Source organism: Hemiscyllium ocellatum, chromosome 16 (assembly GCF_020745735.1).
Source record: "Hemiscyllium ocellatum isolate sHemOce1 chromosome 16, sHemOce1.pat.X.cur, whole genome shotgun sequence".
Lineage (NCBI taxonomy): Eukaryota > Metazoa > Chordata > Chondrichthyes > Orectolobiformes > Hemiscylliidae > Hemiscyllium > Hemiscyllium ocellatum.
The window spans coordinates 63,472,634-63,498,679 of NC_083416.1; the positions used below are offsets into that span (position 1 = coordinate 63,472,634).

The following is a 26,046-nucleotide window of genomic DNA, read 5'->3' on the forward strand; positions in this document are numbered from 1 at the left end:
TATTTTAATTTTCTATCTTGCTTCCCTTTTGCCTCCATCCAGGACCTGCTGTGACTTTCAATGAAGCTCAATGTAAGCTTAAGACACAGAACTACTTCTTTCACTTTGACACACCCTCAGTTCTCAATGTACACTTGAACACATTTAGATCATAACCTCTGTCTCTGATGCATTCTGTGTTACTTTTTGTTGACTTGCTTCTTTATCAAATTTCCCACATTTGCAATACATGGGAGGTTTGATTTGATTTACTGTTGTCACATTGTACCAAGATACAGTGAAAAGTATTGCATGGCATGCTATCCTGAAAATCATACCTTTCGTAAGTACATCAAGGTAATAGAATAGAATGCAGAATACAGTGTTAGAGCTGCAGAGGAAAATCAACTCTATGTGAGGTCCGTTCATAAGGGAAGAAGCTATTCTGAAATCTGTTGGTACGTGTTTTCTGCCCAAAAGAAAGGGGTGAAAGACAGCATAATGGGGTTTGGAGGGGTCTCTAATGGCATTGGCTGCTTTCCCAAGACATGGAAGTACAGACAGAATCAACAAAGGAAGGCTGGTTTTCGTATTGGACTGGGCTATGCTTATGACTCTAATTTTTTGCAGTCTTGGGCACAGGAGTTGCGATATGAAGCGGTGTTGTAACTGGACAGGATGTGGTGCATCTATCAAACTGGTAAGAGTCATTATGGACATTTTGAATTTTGTTAGCCTTCCATGGAAGTGTGGTAATGGTGTAAATGGTGAAAACTGTTGTGTTTTCTTTCAAGATAGCTTTAAATCACTCACTTTCAAGACGCTGAGAAGACTGGCTTCAGCAACTAGCATGTTTCATGAGGTGACCAACAGTAGCTGTTCTTTCCATGCCAGTATCTGTTATAGGACGTGGACCAAAGGTAGCAGAATTTATTATGTTTGTTCATTTTGACTCTTAGTGTAATCAAGAGCAGAGATGTGATTGTCCTATTGTTGATGGGAGAATAAGTTGGGGCAAAAGGGAAAAAAAATTGGCAGGTGGAAGTTTAAGATGGGAAAATGTGAACTCATCTACTTGGACAGGAAACAGAAGAATGATATACAATTAAAGAGACTGTAGAGCTCTGTGGTACAGATAGACCTGGATGACTTGGTACATGAATCACAAAACGTCAGTATGCAGTGATTAGAAAGTCAAATGGAATATTTGTATTTAATTCCTGATGAAGGGCTTTTGCCCGAAACATCGATTTTCCTGTTCCTCAGATGCTGCCTGACCTGCTCTGCTTTTCCAGCACCACTCTAATCTATTTGTATTTAATGCAAGGGAAATGGAATATAAAAATCAGAGAGCTCTTCTGCTGCTAGACTGGGCCGTGGTTAAAGCAGATCTAGAGTATGGTGTACAGTTCTGATGATCTTATTTAAAAACTATTTTATTTCTAATAGAATCAGTTCAGAGAAGATTCACTCAATTCACTTGTGGGTTGAAGGGCTTAACTTGTGAAGGTGAACTAAATTGGATCTATGCCTATTGAACTTTAGAAGAGGTGAGATTACGGAACATATGAAAACTAAAGGGGGCCTTGATGTGGTGGATTCTGGAAAAATCCATCTACACTTCTCATTATGGCAGAAAGGCTGCCAACATCAAAGACCCCTCCCACACTGGCAACATTCTCTTTAACCTTTTCCATCAGACAGAGGATACAGAAGCTTAACCACATGTAGCAACAGGTTCAAGAACAACTTCTTCCCTGCTGTTATCAGACTGCTTAATGGACCACGCTAATTTCAAATCTAATGTTGATCTTGCTTATGTGCACCTCCCATGTAGCCATAACTCTGTCTAAACATGATTTGAATGTCCTCTTATGTTATAATCTGTCTGCACTACTCACAAAACTCTTCACTGTACTCAGGTACATATGACAACAGGAAATCAAATCAAACTAGAACTGGAGAATGCAGTTTAAAATAAACAAAAATTGACTCAAGGCAGAAATAAAAACATTTTGTTTCAGACAGTTCCTAACTTTCACTCTCAGTTCTGCGCCATTTAGCCAGTCTGTAGTTCCTCCAAGGTTTTACATATGCTGATTGGCGTGCTGGCACAGTTACTTCCAATTTTGGAAATCAATGTCATACACAAACCTTGGGAGTCCACACACCAGGGGGAAAAAAAAGGAACACATTGAGAATTTTCTTCTTCACAAAGCAGTGGAGGCAATGACAGTGAATTCATTTATGGCTCTGTTAAATAGTTGGTTTCATAGACAAGAGATTCAGGATTATGGGCCGAGAGGATGGAATTGACATCTTAACTATGTTTCAATATGGGGTAAACCCTCCTGCTTAATTTAAAAACAGCAACACAGAAAAGATTTATCCCATGCAGCAATCTGTAAACAGTCAAGTGACCATGACGTAAAAATTAACAACTTTAAATATAACAGAGAATAATTAACTGACAACCATGTACAAGTCCTTACGCTAACCTATTTTTTTACCTTCCCTTCTATAATACTAATCTGATAAAACTCCCAATTAAGATTTACAAAACACTTCTAATCTCAAAGCCAGGCAGCTTTTAGTTCTTCTATGCGTCGTCTTTTCTTCTTTTTCTTAGGGATTCTGCTTCATAGGTTACTAATCGAAAAAGTTACTTTTAAGAGCTATTTTTCAGGCAATCTTTTATCCACTGGGGATTGGCAGTACTCCTCCCAACTGATCAATTTTCCCCCGGTCATAAATGCCAGAGCATCGGATTGTGTCATTGGCTTTTAAGATTACCAATATACTCAATTCAAACTTGATTGGAATTTGGTATTTTATTGGGGAATAATTCAAACTGATTGGCCTGATTCAAATTGGTTTTTCGTCATTTCAAGGCAACCAGCTACTTCAGTGTTGAAAATTGAAATTGAAAAACAAGAAATAATCCTTCATATGAGGCAAATAAGTCAGCATTACCGTCACATAAGCAAATGGTGGGCTTATACACACACATGCACTCTATTTAAGCTTGTATTAAAGGATACACGCTGATAATTTAAAGAAAGGTAAGTTAGTAAGTCATACTTGATTCTACTCTGAATTTAGAAATTACACAGCTAACTATTGCATGTTTCATACCCAAATAACTTCAAATTATATGCTGTAACTTACTGTTCATTTGTGCAACTAGGTAGTACACACTGGAAATCTTAAGTTTAATAATAATCAACGATGTGCACAAGACTATCATGTCAAGGGAGGTAATTTGGCTCACTGAGGCCTTGCCAGTACTTTTACACCAACACGATCTGTTCCATTCCCATTCACACTCCCTGTGTTACTGCAAGTTTATTTCCCTCAAAAGCCCATTGAATATTTAAAAAAATTATTGACTGTCTCCACTTTCACCACCCTCTTAGGCAGCATGTTCCAGGTCATACAACTCACTGTAAAATAAAATTCTTCCTCATCAAACTCCCTATATAGAACATACAACAGTACAGCACAGTACAAGCCTTTCAGCCCTCGATGTTCAGTCTTTTAATCCTACTCTAAGATCAGACTAACGTTCATGCTTTTCATTGTATTAGTCGCTTAAATATCCCTAATGTATCTGACTCCACCACCACTGTTGGCAGGGCATTCCACGCATCCACCACTGTGCAAAGAACCAACCTCTGACATCTCCCCTGAACCTCCCTCCAATTACTTTAAAATTATGACCCCTCATGATAGATATTTTCATGGAAAAAGGGCTCTGTCTAACCACTCTCTGTGCATCTCAATACCTTGTACATCTCCTGCCAATCCTTAAATGTACTTCTCCTAGTCCTTGTATGATCAACTAATGCAAAAGGCTTTTCTCACATCTACCTTAAACAAACTTCTCTTGAATAAGTGTGTCAAATCTCCTTTGATCCAAGGAAAACAAAACTTCAGCTTCTCAAACCTAATCTTAGAATTAGTCCAGGAACCAATCCCCTAACTATCGTTTACACCCTCTCAAAGACCCCTAATATGTAATCATAACCGGATGCAATATTCGAATATGGCCTAAGCAGAACTTCATGGAAGTTAGCGTAACTGCTACTTTTATACTCAATATGTTTATTTACAAAGCCTAAGCTTCATATATTTTGCTTGTAACTTCCTCAAGTTGCTTTGTCACTTTCAAAGATCTATTCACAAAATTTGGCAATACATCTGCACTTTTAAACTTTGTATATTGCCTGTCCCTATTCCGTCTACCAATATGCACTACCTCATACGTCTCTATACTGATAGAGCAAATCTGTATCATGGATCTGCCCACTCTGTTAGCTTATGTCCTGTTGCAATCGATTACAGTAACTTTCTCTATAGGCAGTCTCCAGGTTATGAACAGGTTCCATTCTCGAGTGTGCTCGTAAGTCGGAATACAATACAAAACACTATAAAACAGTCATTTGTAAGTACATGGAATCATTTACTCGTTGGATCTCCAAAATTAATATTACCACACTCCTTTTCAGGATTTCCTAAGTACAAGCATTCATAAGTTGGACACTGATAAATCAGAGGCTGCTGTATTTGCCATACCGCCAAGTTATTATCACAAGTGCATTTTGAAATTTCACCATGAATTCCAATATCCAATTCAAGTATCAATAAAGCAGTCCTAACATTGATACTTTTCTTGGGCAATACCACTAACATCCTCAATAAAAATTAACAATTTATCACAACTCACTGTTTCTTTACTATTATCACTTCTTTTGGTTTTTGAAGCAGGGAACATTCCTTCTTTTCTGTTCTTCTTTCCCTCTACATTTCTGTCCAATTACTTGTTCAAATCCACATCTTTAAAATTTCCTCGGTTGTGTCAAAAGATTAGACCTGAAATGTTTTAGTTGTTTTTCCCCTCAACTGTTGCTATCACATCTGCTAAGCATTTCCCACTTTTATTTAAGATTCCCAGTTTCAATAGCATTTGTTTTAATATCAATATTTAAACTTTTACATGCAACTGGATGGTAAATTACTGTGGAATCTGAAACCAAAAGAGAAAATGCTAGAAAATCTCAGCAGGTCTAGCAGCATCTGTAAGGAGAGAAAAGAGTTGACGTTTTGAGTCTAACTGACCCTTTGTTACTAACTTGCCTGCAAGTGAAGTGGGAATCAAACATCCATGTGCCAGTAACTGTGGTGGACTCTCCCTCTTTATGGGCATTTAAACGGGCATTGGATAGGCATATGGAGGAAAGTGGGCTAGTGTAGGTTAGGTGGGCTTGGATCGATGCAACATTGAGGGCCGAAGGGCCTGTACTGCACTGTATTTTTCTATGTTCTATGTTCTAATTAGTCACTTTCACTGACCTCAAAACGTCATAACCCACAAACTCAAACAAGCGGCACATGCTGTCTCCAATGATGGTCGATCGCAGATGGCCCACATGCATCTCTTTGGCAATATTCGGAGAGGAGAAATCAACCACCACCTACAACAAAAATATATTCAAATGGGTTTTTATGCTGTATTAGTAGGATGCTTTGAGGCTTGCTCTTAATGAGGGGACATCAGCGAGTCTCAAACCTCCATTAGGGAATGTATGTAATACAAATCAAGTAGATGAATGCAAAAATAGGCAGTAGTACAACAATACTATCATAAAATCCATGTGTAAAGTATCATCAGGATGCTTCTGTACATCTCATTAACAGACAGGTGACAGCAATATTGAGCATACAACACATGTGACAAAGAAAAATGGAGTGGAAATTTTAATGAAAATTTTGTAAGGACTCAACTTTAAGATCTATTGTCCGGCATGCTTGTGATGTCAGTGAACTTAAGTCTGCCCTCGCAATTTCCTGATTGTGTGGGATGCAATCGTATGTACACACTTTAATTCCTGGTCAGGAAACTCTGCTTTTTACCAATACACTCACTCTTACTAGTGAGGCCATTCTGTTTAGCCTGCTCACTTTAGGTCCATTCTATATTTAACTCCCTTGACTTTATATTGATTTGGTGGCTGTGTGTTAAGAGGTTTCACATTAACTTTTTTGGAGGACTTGAGTTTTACAAGATTCAAGTTCTGTGGTGATAACCTGGATTTTTTTTATTTTAAAATGGGTCAATGGACGGACATATTGGAATATTATTTCAAAAAGATACTTGTGAGAAATCACATGATTAGTGAATTGCTGGGACTCGCTTTTTAAGAAGTTATCTGCCTGGGTTTTATAGCTATTATGTTTGAAATATTTTGCTTGGAGAGTGGTTGGATTTCAATTGGGAATGAAGCTGAATGAGGAAAGGCTGCTTAGTTCATATCTCTCCTGTTTCTGATATAGCCTTGTTGCGAACTAGTGTGAAATCGGATTGTCCTTGTAAAGTATGTCTGGAAGACTTCTCAATACTGTATTCCTGAGCAAGCTGCAGCAACCAAGACGTCAGAGACAACTACAAATGTTGAGTGACCTATCTAGGCAAGCAAGATTGACAGCCATCTGCCAACCTTCATCCTTTCTTTCCTGCAAGTACTAACCATTGATAAAAGTATTGGGGAATCAATGATTAAAAGCCTCCATTTTAATTCTCCATCTTGCAATAATAATTTGTTTCAAGTTTAAAATGGCAATCACAGTGATCATGAGAATGTAAGACCTCCTGGCATAATCTTGGAGCTGTACTTTCCTACACACCTCCAATGAATAATAAATTGATAAATATTTAGCTTTATCTGCTTTAACGTAAGAGAATGGCACCAGATATAGAAATATTTAAATCAATAGCTGTTTCGATGTGAATAAGATTAAAATATATTAATCATCTCATTTTAATTATGACAACAATTAGAGATAGAAACATTACATTGTGCGGAAGTGAAACATACAAAATTATTACACACATAAGAGCTATAAAACATGCTGTCTTTTTGCTAAAAATCAGATCTCAATCATTAGTTCATCCAAGGATATCTCGATTGGTACTCTGGATTATAGAGTGTTGATCACTCGCTCACTTAATCAAAATAAAGTAGGTTTTAAAATTGAAAACTGTGTGGGGTCCAAGACTTTTTTTTTGAGTGAAATGTTTTGTGCTGCAATGTGAATCTCAGCTAATATTTTTTGGTGTGGATGCTAGTTAAGGGGATAAATATTTACATATTTCTATCATAAACTGAGCATCTACCAAGTCTACAACAGTGTAACAAGTTTAGTTTAAAAATAAATAAATAATTTCACGTTTATTGAAGAAACTGGCATTGTCTTGTCCATGTCTCATGAAGGGATAACATTTGGAATTTTGTTCTCAAGGGCTGTCAAAGCTGTCAGTCTGAGATTTATAGATTTCTACATATTAATAATAGTGCAATAAAAAAAATGAAGCAGAAAGTCAGCCGTGAGCTCGTTGACAGGCAGACTGGCCTGAAAGAGTTGAATGTTCTATTCCTAATTCTGATGAAAAGCGCAATACATGTGGTCTCCAATACAGATTGCAATCAATTGTCTATTGCAGAGTTTCAGATAGATAATCTTACTATTCAACAGTTCGGTGTCTCTGACCATTTTTACAGTCTGTCTGTGATCCCTCACAGAGTGTCTCTGACTGTTGATCACAGTGTCAGCTCACATTACGGTGCCATGCACTAGTCCATCATCATGCCGCTGCATGACTTCCACTTCCAGAAGCCACACAGCTAGGGAAGATCACATGCTCTTAATAGGCTTTGCCAGTCTGTTGCAATATTTTCAGTTCGGTATATTGTGTGGCAACACAAACCAATGAGTAAGAAAAACTAAGAACTTTCGTGTGAAGTCAATGTATTACCATACTAGAATAATTCATCAATCATGCCCATGTGGACGTTCTGCAAGAGGAGCTCAGATGGTCCTACTCCTCTGCCCACTGTCTGTAAACCTACACTTTTCATTTCTTCAGCTGCTTAGCAAACACACCCATGTAGGACAAATTATGGGGAACATTATCACACCTGACATCCAATACTCAAGCAACGCAAGCCATCCAAGATGCCCCTGAATCAAATATAAGGGCGGTTTTCCCTTGAACAGCATGCTTCATAAAAATAAAACTGACAAACTGAAGGCTGCTTCCTTTTCTTAAGTCAGTGCCACAAGTTAAAGCCTGCACTAAAGCATCACTATATCCATGCTAATAAGCAACTGGTTCAGGCTATTTTACAAGGAATGACCACCCTTTTCAAAGATTTTGTGCATTATCATCCCCAAATCTGTAACTGGTGAAATTTAGTTTTTTAAAAAAAACTTTGCTCCAATCCTTATTACTTAGAGTCGAGGTGGCACCTTAGCCAGTCACTGTCCCATACACACTGTCCACTGTCTAATGCACAGTTGGCAGTCTCTGTTAGCAATCTATCAATCACTGGGCTGAAACTTCTTCTGACAAATACAATCCGTTATTCCTTCAAATTAAAAACAATTCAATGAGAATGAAGAAAGATAGCAGTCTTATTTTCTTCTGATCCCTACTAGGCACCTGACAAATAGGACAACGGTAACAAAACCCAATACCAGAGTCTTATCTTTCCTTTCCCCCAAGTCTTCTGTCCCCTTCCCCAAGTTTCTAATCTTGGACTCCTTCCCTGCCCATGTTTAACACACTGTCTCGGAAATGCACTGTCCAAGTGTGTGATGGAAACACATTGAGTTGAGGTATTCAAAAGAGAATTCGTTGTTACTTGAAAAGGAACAAGGAGAATAAGTGAAATACTATGGACTCATTTGGAAAGCCAGTGCAGACACAATGGACTGAATGGTGTCCTTCTGCTCTATAACAATTTTGAGATTCTGGATTAACCGTTTGCATGGAATTCTCTTTGATGTACTATCACAATGTCTTCTGTAGTACCAGGATTTGGGATTATCACTGGAGAATCAAGCAAAAATCCCAACCATAATTTGTTCTGGACAAGACCCTGGACTTTTCCAATACCTAAAAGACGGAGCAGAATCCTGAACTCAAGCTGCAGCAAATATACAACACAGCGCAAAATTAGAATTTCTGTCTGGGTCTACTGTTCAAGCTGGAAGTGGAATTTATATCTCCACTCTAAAAGAAGTGTTCAACAAGTCCTTCACAATAGACTGGTTATCAAGGTTAGTTCAAATGGAATAAAGGAAAAACTAGTCATGTGGATAGAGAATTGGCTCGAAGGTAGAAGAGGGTAGTGGTGAAGGGCTGTTTTTCATACTGGAGGCCTGTGACCAGTGGTGTGCCACAAGGATCAGTGCTGGGTCCACTGCTTCTTGTCATTTACATAAATGATTTGGATGTGAACATAGGAGGCATAGTTAGTAAGTTTGCTGAGGATGCCAAATTTGGGGACGTAGTGGACTACAAATAAGGTTTCCTCAGAGTTCAATGGGATCTTGATCAGATGGGCCATTGGACTGAGAAGAGGCAGATGGAGTTTAATTTTGATAAATGCAAATCAGGGTAGGACTTATACGCTTAATGGTAAGACCCTGGGAAGTGCTGCTGAAAGAGAGACCCTGCGACACAGGATCATAGTTCCTTGAAAGCGGAGTTGCAAGTAGACAGGATTGTGAAGGCGGCAGTTGGTATGCTTGCCTTCATCGGTCAGAGCATCGAGTATAATTAGAAAATCTTAAAAATTAGAAAATAACTGACTGCAAACTAAAACACTACATCACTCCCCATCTTGGCTACTGACATGATATTAAAGATCTGTTCCCATGTTGCCTTTTAACAGCAGTTTTATCATTTCAAGTATGTAATATGTTGATTGAGAGAAGCTGGTAAAGATCCACCTTTGAAATATTTAGGCAAATATTAGTTTTAAAAAAAGATACTTTTTGATGATTTCTAGAAAATTCAAGCTAGGTTTCACCGAACACAACACTCCAAAATGAATAAAATTTCCAGCAGTCAGTATAAGAATGGATTGCCACTCAAATTATTCTAAAATAATGAAAACATCTCAACCTTAGCTCAAGAACAGAACTTATTCTTCTAAACAAAAGGTTTTAGTTCTATTCCAGAGCTTTGAGTGCAAAGTGTTGGTCAATGTTTCAGGGAAGTAGAGGGGGAATGTTGCACCTTAGGTAGAGAGTTATTTGGCTGTAAAATTAAATCATAACCCTAGTTGCCCTCCCACTTGAGCATAAATAATCACAGGGCACTACATAAACAACAAAAACTGGCCAATATTTATCATTCAATAAATGTTACTAGAACAGTTTGAATAATTGTTACATTGTTGTTTCAGAGAATATGGTGCATGCAAATTGTTCATATTATTTATTGCTTTATAACATTGAGTATACTTGTAAAGTACTTCAGTAGCTGCAAAGTCTTTTGTGAGGTCCTGAGGCTGTGAGGCGGAGGATATAAAAGCAAGCTTTTCTTTTCTATTAAAATGTTTGTTGAAATATCCACTATTTTAAAAAGAAAAAAGATCACTGACAGAAAGTATGAAATACAGTCACCAATTTGCACATAGCAGGGTTTTGCTGCATAGGAAATACAGAGCTTCACAGACACACAAGGACATTCAAAGACACCATAATTTTTCAAAATAAAACTGGTCGCACACCACAGAAACATTTTAAATAATGGCTGCCTTCAGAAAGGCTCACAAAAACAAAATTATTACAATGAAAGAGAGATATTCTACTCTTTCCTAGTTGTAAATTGCATACCTTCTTCTTTGGTCCTACTGGGGGAGGTCGAACTCCATTTACAAGGAGGTCAGTCAGCAACTTGGAGATAAATTCTTTGTTGAGGTGAATATTGACAAAACCTATACATGAGAAATTAGAATTAATGTAAGAGCATCCACTTTCAAAATATACTCAAAAACATGGTAAATATAGTTTTAAAGGCATCTTAGTTGAGGATTTCTCATGCATTCTTTGTAAATATTGAAAGATCACGGAGGGGATTTCCAGGCTGCACATTGTTTAACAGCTTTATATGCTCATTTTAGCTAATTTATTATGTTACTTATTGTAGGAGTTGCAAGCTGTCAAGTCCAGGTTACATTAAATTGGGAAATAATGAATGCAACTCTTGTTCAAAAAGGGAGACAGAAAGCAGGAAACTACCACCCTGTTAACAGCTCATAGGGAAAATGTTATAAGCTATTATTAAAGACTTCTGAAAACCGAAGAGACATTCAACATAAGCAGGCAGATTCATTTTGGTTTTGTTAATGGGAGATAACATTTAACCAATTTGTTAGATATCTTTGCAGTAGTAACATGCTGGATTTGTTGTGATTTATTATTGTCTAGAGTACTGAGATACAGTGAAAAGTATTGAATGACATGCGAACCACACAAGCACACCAGGGCAACAGAACAGAATGCAAAACATAGTCTTACAGCTACACAAAGGTGCAGAGAAAGATCAAATGCAATATTTGAGAGGTCTGTTTGTAAGTCTGATGATAGCAGTAAATCAGCCATTCTTAAATCTGTTGGTATGTTATCAAACTTTTCTACCTTCTGCTCAATGGAAGATGTTGGAAGCGAGTATAAGCAGGGTGGGAGGGGTCTTTAATTATGTTGGCTACTTTCCTGAGGCAGTGGGAAGTATGGATGGAGTAAATGGAAGGAAAGCTGGATTTTGTGATGGATTAGGTGATATTCACAGATGTGTAATTTCTTGTGGTCTTGGCAAATCAGTTGCCATACAAAGTTGTGATGCATCCAGACAGGATGCTTTCTGTGGTGCATTCTATAAGAATTGTTGAGTTGTTGTGAACATGTGGAATTTATTTTGACTTCTGAGGCAAGAGGGGCGATGGTGCACTTTCTTGACTTTAGCATCAATGTGGATGGATTGGATAGATTGCTGGTGATATCTGCTCCGAGAAACTTGGTGCTCTCAACCACTTCCACTGATAGAAAGGGTGTATTTTCAACTCCACATCTTGAAGTGGATGACCCGCTCCTTCATTTTGCTGACATTGAGGGAAGGATTGGTTTTTTACATCATGCCACGAAACTATCTATCTTCTTCCTGTGTTCTGTCTCATCGTTGAGAGATCCAATCCATTACGTAAAAATTTGCTGATGAAACTACAGTAGAGTTAAAGCTGAATTTGCAGTGAGTTTATAAGCAGTATGGTAAGAGACTGACTACATAGCTGTTTGGGGCACCTGTGTTGATGATTATGCAGGAAGTATTCTCACCTATCTTACTGATTCATGTCTGCTGTACAGGAAATCAAGGATCCAGTTACAGAGAGAAGAACAGAGTCCTCAACCTTTCAGTTTGGAGATGGATTTGTTGGAATTATGGTGTTGAAGGTGTAACTAAAGCCAACGAAATAGGATTTTGATATCAGTGTCCTTATTATTCAGATGTTCCAAGGATAAGTATAGGACTAGAGAGGTGACATCTGGCACGGACCTAATGCGAGGGTAGGTAAATTTTGGTAGATCAAGGCAATCTGTACTATTGGGTAGAGAAGTGTACTTAATGCAGTGTACTTAAAATTTTCAGAAGGAATGTGAGAAGGTGCCACATTGAAGATTTGTGAGGAAAATAAAAAGAATCAAGGTAAAGGTTAATACTTTGCATTGGTATAGATGAATTCTCACTGGAAAGAGTAAGGATAAATGGATAAGTTACTGTTTGGTAGGATGTCACAAGTAGTGTCCCACAGGACAAAGTGCATGGTTGCTAAATGAGCTGAAGATAGCAAGTTGTGACGAGGACAAAGATCCTACAAAGGGATACAAATAGGTTGAATGAGCGGACAAAGATCTAGCAAATTATCTAAATGGAACTCTTGACATGCAGAGGGATCTTGGTTTCCTCATACAGGCACCTTGTGATGCATGCAAGTACAGGTTGCTCTGCTGTAAGGCATGTTTCATCAACACATATTGGCTGTAATGCAACTGACTAACGGGACACTGTTTCCAAAGTGTGAACTTTTAAAACATGTGTTGGCTAAGTGCTATTTTTAGTGCGTGATTGTTATATAGCACAGGGTCACACAAGAATACAACCATCATGGTGTAGAAAAAATTACTAGGAAAAGTTTTCTTTAAAGAAAAAAAAAGGCAGGAAATCAAATACCAAAATAGGGAGGTTATGCATCAGTGATATACAGAACTGTTGAGAGTAAAAAATTCATTCACTGTGTTGGCATTGCTGGCCGTGCCAGCATTTATTACTTATTCAAGATTGCCTAGAGGGCAGTCCAGCATCAACTGTTAGGTTTGGTCAGATAAGGGGGCAAGGGAGCGCAGAGAGAGAGAGAGAGAGCGAGGGAGCGCAGAGAGAGAGAGAGAGCGAGGGAGCGCAGAGAGAGAGAGAGCGGAGAGAGAGAGAGAGAGAGCGAGCGAGAGCGCGAGAGAGAGAGAGCGCGAGAGAGAGAGAGCGCGAGAGCGAGAGAGAGCGAGAGAGAGAGAGAGCGAGAGAGAGAGAGCGAGAGCGAGAGAGAGCGAGAGAGAGAGCGAGAGAGCGCAGAGAGCGAGAGCGCAGAGAGAGAGAGCGCAAAGAGAGAGAGCGCAGAGAGAGAGAGCGCAGAGAGAGAGAGAGAGCGCAGAGAGAGAGAGCGAGAGAGAGAGAGCGAGAGAGAGAGAGCGCAGAGAGAGCGCAGAGAGAGCGAGCGAGCGAGAGCGAGCGAGCGAGAGAGAGCGAGCGAGAGAGAGCGAGAGAGAGAGAGCGAGAGAGAGCGCGAGAGAGAGAGCGAGAGAGAGCGCGAGAGAGAGAGCGCAGAGAGAGAGAGAGCGAGAGAGAGAGCGCGAGAGAGAGAGAGAGCGCAGAGAGAGAGAGAGAGAGAGAGAGCGCAGAGAGAGCGCGAGAGCGGGAAGAGCGCAGAGAGAGAGCGGAAAGAGCGCAGAGAGAGAGAGAGAGAGCGCGCAGAGAGAGAGAGAGAGAGCGCGCAGAGAGAGAGAGCGCAGAGAGAGAGAGCGCAGAGAGAGAGCGAGCGAGAGAGCGAGAAAAGCGCAGAGAGAGAGAGAGTGGAAAGAGCGCAGAGAGCGCGCAGAGAGAGAGAGAGAGCGCGCAGAGAGAGAGAGAGCGCGCGCAGAGAGAGAGAGAGCGCGCAGAGAGAGAGAGAGAGAGAGAGAGCGCAGAGAGAGCGCGAGAGCGGAAAGAGCGCAGAGAGAGAGCGGAAAGAGCGCAGAGAGAGAGAGAGAGCGCGCAGAGAGAGAGAGAGAGCGCGCAGAGAGAGAGAGCGCAGAGAGAGAGAGAGCGCAGAGAGAGAGAGAGAGCGCAGAGAGAGAGCGCAGAGAGAGAGAGAGCGAGAAAAGCGCAGAGAGAGAGAGAGAGAGAGTGGAAAGAGCGCAGAGAGCGCGCAGAGAGAGAGAGAGAGCGCGCAGAGAGAGAGAGAGAGAGCGCGCAGAGAGAGAGCGCAGAGAGAGAGAGCGCAGAGAGAGAGAGCGCAGAGAGAGAGAGCGCAGAGAGAGAGAGCGCAGAGAGAGAGAGAGAGCGCAGAGAGAGAGAGAGTGCGCAGAGAGAGAGAGAGTGCGCAGAGAGAGAGAGCGCAGAGAGAGAGAGCGCAGAGAGAGAGAGAGAGAGCGCGCAGAGAGAGAGAGAGCGAGCGCAGAGAGAGAGAGAGCGAGAAAAGCGCAGAGAGAGTGAGAGAGAGAGCTCAGAGAGAGAGAGAGCGCAGAGAGAGAGAGAGCGAGCGCAGAGAGAGAGAGAGAGAGCGAGAAAAGCGCAGAGAGAGAGAGAGTGGAAAGAGCGCAGAGAGCGCGCAGAGAGAGTGAGAGAGAGAGAGCGCAGAGAGAGAGAGAGAGCGAGCGCAGAGAGAGAGAGAGAGAGAGAGAGAGAGCCCGCGTGGAGAGAGAGCGAGCGAGCGAGAGAGAGAGAAAAGCGCAGAGAGAGAGAGAGAGTGGAAAGAGCGCAGAGAGCGCGCAGAGAGAGAGCGAGCGCTGAGAGCGAGAGAGAGAGCGAGAGAGAGAGAGAGAGCGTGCGGAGAGAGGAGTGGAGAGAGCCCGCACAGAGAGAGAGAGAGAGTGGAGAGAGCCCGCGTGGAGAGAGAGCGAGCGAGCAAGAAAAGCGCAGAGAGAGCGTGCGAGAGAGAGAGCGCAGAGAGCGCGCGCGCAGGAGACGGGGGGAGAGCGCGCGCGCGCGCAGGAGACGAGGGGAGAGCGCGCGCGCGCGCAGGACACAGGGGGAGAGCGCGCGCAGGAGACGGGGGGGAGAGCGCGCGCAGGAGACGGGGGGAGAGAGCGCGCAGGAGACGGGGGGAGAGAGCGCGCGCAGGAGTCGGGGGGAGAGAGCGCGCGCAGGAGACGGGGGAGAGCGCGCGCGCGCGCAGGAGACGGGGAGAGCGCGCGCAGGAGACGGGGGGAGAGCGCGCGCAGGAGACGGGGGGAGAGAGCGCGCAGGAGACGTGGGGAGAGAGCGCGCAGGAGACGTGGGGAGAGAGCGCGCGCAGGAGTCGGGGGGAGAGAGCGCGCGCAGGAGACGGGGGAGAGAGCGCGCGCAGGAGACGGGGGGAGAGAGCGCGCGCAGGAGACGGGGGGAGAGAGCGCGCGCAGGAGACGGGGGGAGAGAGCGCGCGCAGGAGACGGGGGGAGAGAGCGCGCGCAGGAGACGGGGGAGAGAGCGCGCGCAGGAGACGGGGGGAGAGAGCGCGCGCGCGCGCAGGAGACGGGGGAGAGAGCGCGCGCGCGCGCAGGAGACGGGGGGAAAGAGCGCGCGCGCAGGAGACGAGGGAGGGAGCGCGCGCGCGCGCAGGAGACGGGGGGAGAGAGCGCGCGCGCGCAGGAGAGGGGGGGAGAGAGCGCGCGCGCGCGCAGGAGACGGGGGAGAGAGCGCGCGCGCGCGCAGGAGACGGGGGAGAGAGCGCGCGCGCGCAGGAGACGGGGGGAGTGAGCGCGCGCAGGAGACGGGGGGACTGAGCGCGCGCGCGCAGAAGACGGGGGGAGAGAGCGCGCGCGCGCAGGAGACGGGGGGGAGTGAGCGCGCGCGCGCAGAAGACGGGGGGAGAGAGCGCGCGCGCGCAGAAGACGGGGGGAGAGAGCGCGCGCGGAGACGGGGAAGAGAGCGCGCGCGCGCAGGAGACGGGGGAGAGAGCGCGCGCGCGCGGAGACGGGGGGAGAGAGCGCGCGCGCGCAGGAGACGGGGGGAGAGCGCGCGCGCGCGCAGGAGACGGGGGGAGAGAGCGCGCGCGCGCAGGAGACGGGAAGAAAGAGCGCGCGCAGGAGACGGGGGGTGAGCGCGCGCGCGCAGGAGACGGGGGAGAGAGCGCGCGCGCGCAGGAGACGGGGGAGAGAGCGCGCGCGCGCGCATGAGACGGGGGGGAGAGAGCGCGCGCGCAGGAGACGGGGGGAGAGAGCGCGCGCGCAGGAGACGGGGGGAGAGAGCGCGCGCGCAGGAGACGGGGGGAGAGAGCGCGCGCGCAGGAGACGGGGGAGAGAGCGCGCGCGCGCGCAGGAGACAGGGGGAGAGAGCGCGCGCGGAGACGGGGGGAGAGAGCGCGCGCGCGCAGGAGACGGGGGGAGAGAGCGCGCGCGCGCAGGAGACGGGGGGAGAGAGCGCGCGCGCGCAGGAGACGGGGGAGAGAGCGCGCGCGCGCGCGCAGGAGACGGGGGAGAGAGCGCGCGCGCGCGCGCAGGAGACGGGGGAGAGAGCGCGCGCGCAGGAGACGGGGGGAGAGAGCGCGCGCGCGCAGGAGACGGGGGGAGAGAGCGCGCGCGCGCAGGAGACGGGGGGAGAGAGCGCGCGCGCGCGCAGGAGACGGGGGAGAGAGCGCGCGCGCGCGCAGGAGACGGGGGGACAGAGCGCGCGCGCGCAGGAGACGGGAAGAAAGAGCGCGCGCAGGAGACGGGGGGTGAGAGCGCGCAGGAGACGGGGGGTGAGAGCGCGCAGGAGACGGGGGGAGAGAGCGCGCGCAGGAGTCGGGGAGAGAGAGCGCGCGCAGGAGACGGGGGAGAGCGCGCGCAGGACACGGGGGGAGAGCGTGCGCAGGACACGGGGGAGAGAGCGCGCGCGCAGGAGACGGGGGGAGAGAGCGCGCGCGCAGGAGACGGGGGGAGAGAGCGCGCGCGCAGGAGACGGGGGAGAGAGCGCGCGCGCGCGCAGGAGACAGGGGGAGAGAGCGCGCGCGGAGACGGGGGGAGAGAGCGCGCGCGCGCGCAGGAGACGGGGGGAGAGAGCGCGCGCGCGCGCAGGAGACGGGGGGGAGAGAGCGCGCGCGCGCGCAGGAGACGGGGGGACAGAGCGCGCGCGCGCGCAGGAGACGGGGGGACAGAGCGCGCGCGCGCAGGAGACGGGAAGAAAGAGCGCGCGCAGGAGACGGGGGGTGAGAGCGCGCAGGAGACGGGGGAGAGAGCGCGCGCAGGAGTCGGGGGGAGAGAGCGCGCAGGACACGGGGGGAGAGCGCGCGCAGGACACGGGGGGAGAGAGCGCGCGCAGGAGACGGGGGGAGAGAGCGCGCGCAGGAGACGGGGGAGAGAGCGCGCGCAGGAGACGGGGGGAGAGAGCGCGCGCGCGCGCAGGAGACGGGGGAGAGAGCGCGCGCGCGCGCAGGAGACGGGGGAGAGAGCGCGCGCGCGCGCGCAGGAGACGAGGGAGGGAGCGCGCGCGCGCGCGCAGGAGACGGGGGGAGAGAGCGCGCGCGCGCAGGAGAGGGGGGGGGAGAGAGCGCGCGCGCGCGCAGGAGACGGGGGAGAGAGCGCGCGCGCGCGCAGGAGACGGGGGGAGAGAGCGCGCGCGCGCAGGAGACGGGAAGAAAGAGCGCGCGCAGGAGACGGGGGGAGTGAGCGCGCGCGCGCGCAGAAGACGGGGGGAGAGAGCGCGCGCACGCAGAAGACGGGGGGAGAGAGCGCGCGCACGCAGAAGACGGGGGGAGAGAGCGCGCGCGCGCAGAAGACGGGGGGAGAGAGCGCGCGCGGAGACGGGGAAGAGAGCGCGCGCGCGCAGGAGACGGGGGAGAGAGCGCGCGCGCGCGGAGACGGGGGGAGAGAGCGCGCGCGCGCAGGAGACGGGGGGAGAGCGCGCGCGCGCGCAGGAGACGGGGGGAGAGCGCGCGCGCGCGCGCAGGAGACGGGGGAGAGCGCGCGCGCGCGCAGGAGACGGGGGGAGAGAGCGCGCGCGCGCAGGAGACGGGAAGAAAGAGCGCGCGCAGGAGACGGGGGGGTGAGCGCGCGCGCGCATGAGACGGGGGAGAGAGCGCGCGCGCGCGCATGAGACGGGGGGGAGAGAGCGCGCGCGCAGGAGACGGGGGAGAGAGAGCGCGCGCGCGCAGGAGACGGGGGGAGAGAGCGCGCGCGCAGGAGACGGGGGGAGAGAGCGCGCGCGCAGGAGACGGGGGGAGAGAGCGCGCGCGCAGGAGACGGGGGGAGAGAGCGCACGCGCAGGAGACGGGGGGAGAGAGCGCACGCGCAGGAGACGGGGGGGGAGAGCGCGCGCGCGCGCAGGAGACGGGGGGAGAGAGCGCGCGCGGAGACGGGGGGAGAGAGCGCGCGCGCAGGAGACGGGGGAGAGAGCGCGCGCGCGCAGGAGACGGGGGGAGAGAGCGCGCGCGCGCGCAGGAGACGGGGGGAGAGAGCGCGCGCGCGCGCAGGAGACGGGGGGAGAGAGCGCGCGCGCGCGCAGGAGACGGGGGGAGAGAGCGCGCGCGCGCGCAGGAGACGGGGGGAGAGAGCGCGCGCGCGCGCAGGAGACGGGGGGAGAGAGCGCGCGCGCGCGCAGGAGACGGGGGGAGAGAGCGCGCGCGCGCGCAGGAGACGGGGGGACAGAGCGCGCGCGCGCGCAGGAGACGGGGGGACAGAGCGCGCGCGCGCAGGAGACGGGAAGAAAGAGCGCGCGCAGGAGACGGGGGGTGAGAGCGCGCAGGAGACGGGGGGAGAGAGCGCGCGCAGGAGTCGGGGGGAGAGAGCGCGCAGGACACGGGGGGAGAGAGCGCGCGCAGGAGACGGGGGGAGAGAGCGCGCGCAGGAGACGGGGGGAGAGAGCGCGCGCGCGCAGGAGACGGGAAGAGAGAGCGCGCGCAGGAGACGGGGGGAGAGAGCGCGCACAGGAGACGGGGGGAGAGAGCGCGCGCAGGAGTCGGGGAGAGAGAGCGCGCGCAGGAGACGGGGGAGAGCGCGCGCAGGAGACGGGGGGAGAGCGCGCGCGCGCGCGCAGGAGACGGGGGGAGAGCGCGCGCGCGCGCGCAGGAGACGGGGGGAGAGCGCGCGCGCGCAGGAGACGGGGGGAGAGCGCGCGCGCGCGCGCGCGCAGGAGACGGGGGGGAGAGCGCGCGCGCGCGCGCAGGAGACGGGGGGGAGAGAGCGCGCGCGCGCAGGAGACGGGGGGAGAGAGCGCGCGCGCGCAGGAGACGGGGGGAGAGAGCGCGCGCGCGCAGGAGACGGGGGGAGAGAGCGCGCGCGCGCAGGAGACGGGGGGAGAGCGCGCGCGCGCGCAGGAGACGGGGGGAGAGCGCGCGCGCGCAGGAGACGGGGGGAGAGAGCGCGCGCGCGCAGGAGACGGGGGGAGAGAGCGCGCGCGCGCAGGAGACGGGGGGAGAGAGCGCGCGCGCGCAGGAGACGGGGGGAGAGAGCGCGCGCGCGCAGGAGACGGGGGGAGAGAGCGCGCGCGCGCAGGAGACGGGGGGAGAGAGCGCGCGCGCGCAGGAGACGGGGGAGAGAGCGCGCGCGCGCAGGAGACGGGGGAGAGAGCGCGCGCGCGCAGGAGACGGGGGGAGAGAGCGCGCGCGCGCAGGAGACGGGGGGAGAGAGCGCGCGCGCGCAGGAGACGGGGGGAGAGAGCGCGCGCGCGCAGGAGACGGGGGAGAGAGCGCGCGCGCGCGCAGGAGACGGGGGGAGCGAGCGCGCGCGCGCAGGAGACGGGGGGAGCGAGCGCGCGCGCGCAGGAGACGGGGGGAGCGAGCGCGCGCAGGAGACGGGGAGAGGGAGAGACAGAGAGAGAGAGCAGAGAGAGAGCCTTTTGCCCAAAACGTAGATTTATTCTCTCGTCTCCAGCTGCTGCAGCCCTCACTTTCACAAAATTGACAATAGTCACATGGTAGTCATTGGCTGTCTTTTTATTCCAGATTTTTAATTAAATTCAAATTCCAGCACTTGTCATGATGTGATTCAGAATAGCATGGGCAAGTTGGACCAAAAAGAGTCTTCCTCCAATTTGTACATCTCTAAAATTCTATGAATTCTTGTCCTCAGAACACTAACTTGGAGTTGTGGGTATTAGTAACATTACCACAATGCCACTGTCTGTCTCCTGTGAAAAGCATTAATTTCCTTATTTAAGGATGGATGTTAATGCATTGAAAGCATTTCAAAGGATTATCAGACTAATATTATGTATGAGAATCTTGTCTGATGAGGAAAAGCTGGATAGGCTGGGCTTCCGTCAACTGGTGTTTACAAGAATAGAGGTCAATTTAGAAACATCTAAGATCCTGTGGTCTTGACTGGATGACGTGAAGAACATGCTCCCTCTTTCAGAGAATCTAGATCTAGCGGGTCTTGCTTAAAAATAAAAGGAATGCCACAGATTGTAGCCTTTTCTCTCAAAAGGATCATGAGTCTTTGGAATACTCTTCCTCAAGAGCACCAGAAGCACAGTCTTGTAATGCTGTTAAGCCAAATGTAGATAGATTCTTGATAATAATAAGGGCTGAAAGGTGATCAATCACAAGCGAGAACATGGAGTAATCGGGTCAGCCATGATCTTATCAATCAGTAAACAGACTTGATGGAGCGAGGGTCTACTCTTACTCCTACATCATATGGATAATCCTTTGCTGGCATGGTTTTGCCATGAGGGAGTTTCAGGAGCGTATACAGGGTAAAGAAATGCAGATAAGTTGTAAATAACTGCAGACACCGAATCACCACCAGCTTACTAGTTTTCAAATTAAGCTCTACGCTGAGTTTTTATCTTGCAAATTATACAAGGTCAATCTGTCATTATGAGTACAAATCAAATCTCAGTGGCTAGCACTGCTGTCTTACGGGGCCAGGGACTTGGGTTCGATTCCACCATCTGTGTGGAGCTGGCACAATCTCTCCACATCAGTGTTGATTTCCTCCGGATGCTCCAGTTTCCTCCCACAATCCAAAGATGTACTGGTTAGGTGGATTGGCAATGCTAAATTGCCCATAGCATCCAGGGATGTGCAAAGTAGGTGGATTAACCATGGCAAGTCAGAGTTACAGGGATAGCAGAGGGAGGTGGGATGCTCGTCAAAAGGGGCAGTATGGACTCAATGGGCTAAATAGCATCCTTCCACACTGTAGGGATTCTGTGAATACCTGCTTATTAATAAGCTGTATAATAAATCTTCATAACACAAATGATTCACAAAGGTATGGCTTGAGGAGTTCTAGATTAGACAATAAGACATAGGCGTGGAAGTAAGGCCATTCAGCCCATCGAGTCCAATCCACCATTTGATCATGGCTGATGGACATTTCAACTCCACTTACCTGCACTCTCCCCATACCCCTTAATTCCTTGCGAGATCAAGGCATTCAATGCCCTGGTCTCCACTGCAATGAATTCCACAGGCCCACCACTCTCTGGCCAAAGAAATGTCTCCTCATTTCCGTTCTAAATTGACACTCTCTAATTCTAAGGCTGTGCCCACATGTCCTTGTATCCCCACCTAAAGGAAACAACTTCCCAGCGTCCACCCTTTCTAAGCCATGCATATCATGTAAGTTTCTGTTCGATCTCCCCTCAACCTTCTAAACTCTAATGAATACAATCCCAGGATCCTCAGCTGTTCATCGTATGTTAGGCTGACCATGTTAGACACGCTCCAGTCCAGTATGTCTTTCCTGAGGTGTGGGGCCCAAAATTGGATACAGTATTCTACATGGGGCCTAACTAGAGCTTTATAAAGTCTCAGTAGCACATTGCTGCTTTTATTTTCCAACCCTCGAGATAAATGATAACATTACATTTGCTTTCTTAACCATGGATTCAACGTGCAAGTCAACCTTTCAAGAATCCTGGACTGGTATTCCCAGATCCCTTTGTACTTTAACTTTATGAATTTACTCACCGTTTAGAAAATAGTCCATGCCTGTATTTTTTTTCCAAAGTGCAAGACCTTGCATTTGCTCACATTGAATTTCATCAGCCATTTCCTGGACCACTCTCCTAGCCTGTAAATCTTTCTGCAGCCTGCCCACCTCCTCAGAACTACTTGCCTGTCTGCCTAACTTCGTATCATCAGCGAACTTCAGAATGCCCCCAGTTCCTTCATCCAGATCATTTATATATAAAGTGACCAGCTGTGGCCCTGCTAAACCCTGCGGGACACCACTTTTCACTAGCTGCCATTCCAAAAAAGAAATACCTTTTATCCCAACTCTCTGCCTTCTGTCAGAGGGCCAATCCTCAGTCCATGCAAGTAACTCACCTCGAACACCACGGCCATCACCTTACTCAGCAGCCTCCAGTGAGGCACCTTATCAAAGGCCTTTTGGACATCTAGGTCGATAACATCCATTGGGTTTCCCTGGTCTAACCTACTTGTTACATATTCAAAGAATTCTAAACAGGTTTGTCAGGCACGACCTCCCCTTAGTAAGTCCATGCTGACTTTAGATTAGATTACTTAGTGTGGAAACAGCCCTTCAGCCCAACAAGTCCACACCGACACTCCGAAGAGCAACTCATCCAGACCCATTCCCCTACATTTACCCCTTCACCTAACAATACAGGCAATAAACTATAGCCAATTCACCTAATCTGCACATTTTTGGACTGTGGGAAGAAACCGGAGCACCCACAGGAAACCGACGCAGACACAGGGAGAATGTGCAAACTCCACACAGACACTTGCCCGAGGTGGGAATTGAACCCGGGTCTCTAGAACTGTGAGGCAGCAGTGCTAACCACTATGCTGCTGTTCTAATCAGACCCGGCACTTCCAATAAGTTAGAAATCTCATCCTTAATGAATTCTAGAATTTTACCCATAACCGAGGTTAGGCTAATGGCCTATAATTTTCCATCTTTTGTCTTGATCCTTTCTTGAACAAAGAGCTTACAAACAGCGATTTTCCAATCATCTGGGACTTTCCCCGACTCCAGCGATTTTTGAAAGCTCACAACCAAGGTCTCTGCTATTTCTTCAGCCACCTCCCTTAGAACTCTAGGATGTAGCCTATCCGGGCCAGGAGATTTATCAATTTTTAAACAGTATTGTAGTTTTTTTTGTTTTAGACTGGTTAAATATATGAACTTCATCGATAAGCAGGAAATCTACATTAATAGACCTGTAATTATTGCATTCAAAATTCTTATGGAAGGCTGTTTCACTCGTAAGAATATCACATTATTATGCACTTTAAAAAAGGAAAAGAACTGATCACTTCTGGAGGGATTTTAACTTCAAGCTTTTGAATTATTCTGCAAATTAAGAATCACATTTTAATTTTGGCTTCTCTGTGTCTCAACCTGGAAATAAATCTGATGAGTTAATATACACTTAATACAATATATCCTGCATCTCCGTAAACATTGAAAAATTTGGTAAGAAGAGTCTCATACCAATCATTTCATCCAGAACTCAAACTACTGGGTAACCACATGCATTAATAGCAGTGGAGGTGCCAGAAGTGGCACTGCTTGAAGCATTGGGAAAGGCAATGTTCAAAATTTGAGGGTCTAAGGTGACTGATTGAACAATTACTAGAAACAAGATTAGCAGCAAATGTGAAAAGCAGCACATCTAGTGCATTGTGACTCTCTTCACTATTTAACATTTTTGATGTTGATGTGAGCCCACCTTAGGCAACTTTAATGACTAACTGGAACTCTTTTACAAAATACTGTTAGCTGGATATGCTACATGACCCAAGATACATTAAAGCAGCATCAAATTAGCTTTTTTTTTGCTGCACTCTTAGCTCGGAAATAAAATGCTGTAGCTTCCACATCAAACCATATTTGAACACATATTCCAGACTGACATCAGCAGGAGCTGGACTTCGAGATGCTTTTGTTCAATTAGAACATTAATCTGGCATTTTGTTTCACTTTCCATTTAGTTGTTAAAAACATAAACAGGGACTTAGGTTGGGTTCTGAATGATGAGATTAAACTACAGTGAAGGGCTTTTTCACTCTAATTTATCCAATTAGTAAACAAAAATTCTCACATGGTAGCGATTCGGAGGAGATGAGCTGAAAGAGACAAATCCAATCAAAAAACAACTTACCAGGTCCAGCAATCTCAACCTTTTCAATGACATCATTTTTAGGAATGTTATTGATGATTTGCTTGGCAATCTCCACAGGATTAATTTTCTCCCCTTTGGCTTTCAATTGCTGTAAAACAGTGTACAAACAAGAAACGGTACATATCCTTGTTCTATAGAACATTGTAATGAACTATAACACATTAATTTGCTTCTGATCTCCAGTTGTTCATTTAAAAACACACTTGCACTAATCTTTTATACCTATTCTAATAGAAAGCAAGATTGGGCAGAAAATGTTATAAATATAATTATAATGCTCAAATGCTTCTGCTTGCAAACATCAGCTTCACCAAGCTTTGCTCAAATGTATGGACGACATGACTTTACGTTGAACTGTTTAATGCACTTGGTTGTTTGACCTGTGTTTTGTTGTTTTAAAGTTTCCTTGCAGTACTACCATACAGTTTTGCATAATTGGGTGTGGAATGAACAAGAGAAAAAGGTAATGAACTACATGTACAGCTTCCAACCAAATTGTGAAAATTCCTTTCAGACAAAATTTAAATTCAATTTTCAAATTTTTCACTCCAAAATATTTAGAAGGCAGCAAAAAGTATTTAGCTTGCTAATAAAATCTCATGTTATAATACGATTTCAGGTAATGTTGATTTAATTCCGATAACAATTGAAGCATCATATAAAATGTCAATATCTTAGGTTACAAAATAATTATTACGAGTAATTTCTTTTTCACATATTGTGGACTTCAATAGTATTAAATTTTCATCTAAAGTTATGTTAAATTTCTTAGATCGCAGGTAGTCTACAGCACGCAGTTCGTAACTGCCTAGGGGTGTTAAATGCAGAAAAACTGTTGTACATTGCATTGCCAGATATAGTCTTTAAAATAAAAAGAATACCTGGGAAATACAAATTAGTAAAGCCCTTTAGTAATTATGGGTAAATAGTAATCAGACTTTACATGAACGAAAAAAAAAGCATTTTCAGTCCTCCAATGGATCAAAGCAAATCAATTAAAAAGGTCAAAACATTTCCATTACCATGGTTTGTGATAAAGCAAAGACATACTTTTTAAAATCTGCTCTGGGGTATCTTTGGATTTTCCTCAATAGTCCACTTATCAATTTTTAAAAATTCAACATCATTCTCTACAGCTTTCCTTGTAAAGTACTGAGGTGAAACTGCTTTTAAAAAACATTCAACTGGAATCTGTTACAAATGTAACGTTAGATAATGGCAATGCACAGATTTAGTACATGCCTGAGCTTTCACTTTGAACAACTCTTCAGTAATATTTCAAAGCAATATATTGATCCAAGTCAGGCAGCATCTAAGGAGCAGGAGAATCGAAATGTCGGGCATGAGCCTTTCTTCAGGAATGAGGAGAGTGCACCCAGCAGGCCAAGATAAAAAGGTAGGGAGGAGGGACTTGGGGGAGGGGTGTTGGAAATGCGATAGGTGGAAGGAGGTTAAGTGAGGGTGGGAGCGGAGGTAATGCCAGTGTAGCTGTGGAAGATGGACTGTTCCACATATCCTACAAAGAGGCAGGCATAGCTGGGGCCCTTGTGGGTGCCCATGGCTACTCCTTTGGTTTGGAGGAAGTGGAAGGATTGGAAAGAGAAGTTGTTCAGAGTTGTACTGAACTGGTCCTCACTCTGAACAACTTCTCTTTCCAATCCTCCCACTTCCTCCAAACCAAAGGAGTAGCCACAGGCACCCGCATGGGCCCCAGCTATGCCTGCCTCTTCGTAGGATTTGTGGAACAGTCCATCTTCCGCAGCAGCTCCCTCCTTTTCCTCCGCTTCATCGATGACTGTATCGGCGCTGCCTCGTGCTCCCACAAGGAGGTTGAACAGTTCATCCACTTTACCAACACCTTCCACCCTTGAGCCCCGCCCCTCCAATCGCCACCAGGACAGAACCTCACT

At 47.6% G+C, this 26,046-nt stretch overlaps 1 protein-coding gene across 2 annotated transcripts in view; it reads right to left on the bottom strand.

Annotated features, from left to right (window-relative positions):
• Positions 1 to 26,046, bottom strand: part of rars1 (arginyl-tRNA synthetase 1) — a 64,993-nt gene that overhangs the window by 27,971 nt on the left and 10,976 nt on the right. For both annotated transcript variants that reach the window (XM_060837331.1, XM_060837332.1), the window contains 3 exons: positions 24,116 to 24,224; positions 10,666 to 10,766; positions 5,332 to 5,453 (listed from right to left, as the gene is read on the bottom strand). In XM_060837331.1, the coding sequence (XP_060693314.1) occupies positions 5,332 to 5,453; positions 10,666 to 10,766; positions 24,116 to 24,224 (332 nt within the window). The remainder of the gene's footprint in view (positions 1 to 5,331; positions 5,454 to 10,665; positions 10,767 to 24,115; positions 24,225 to 26,046) is intronic.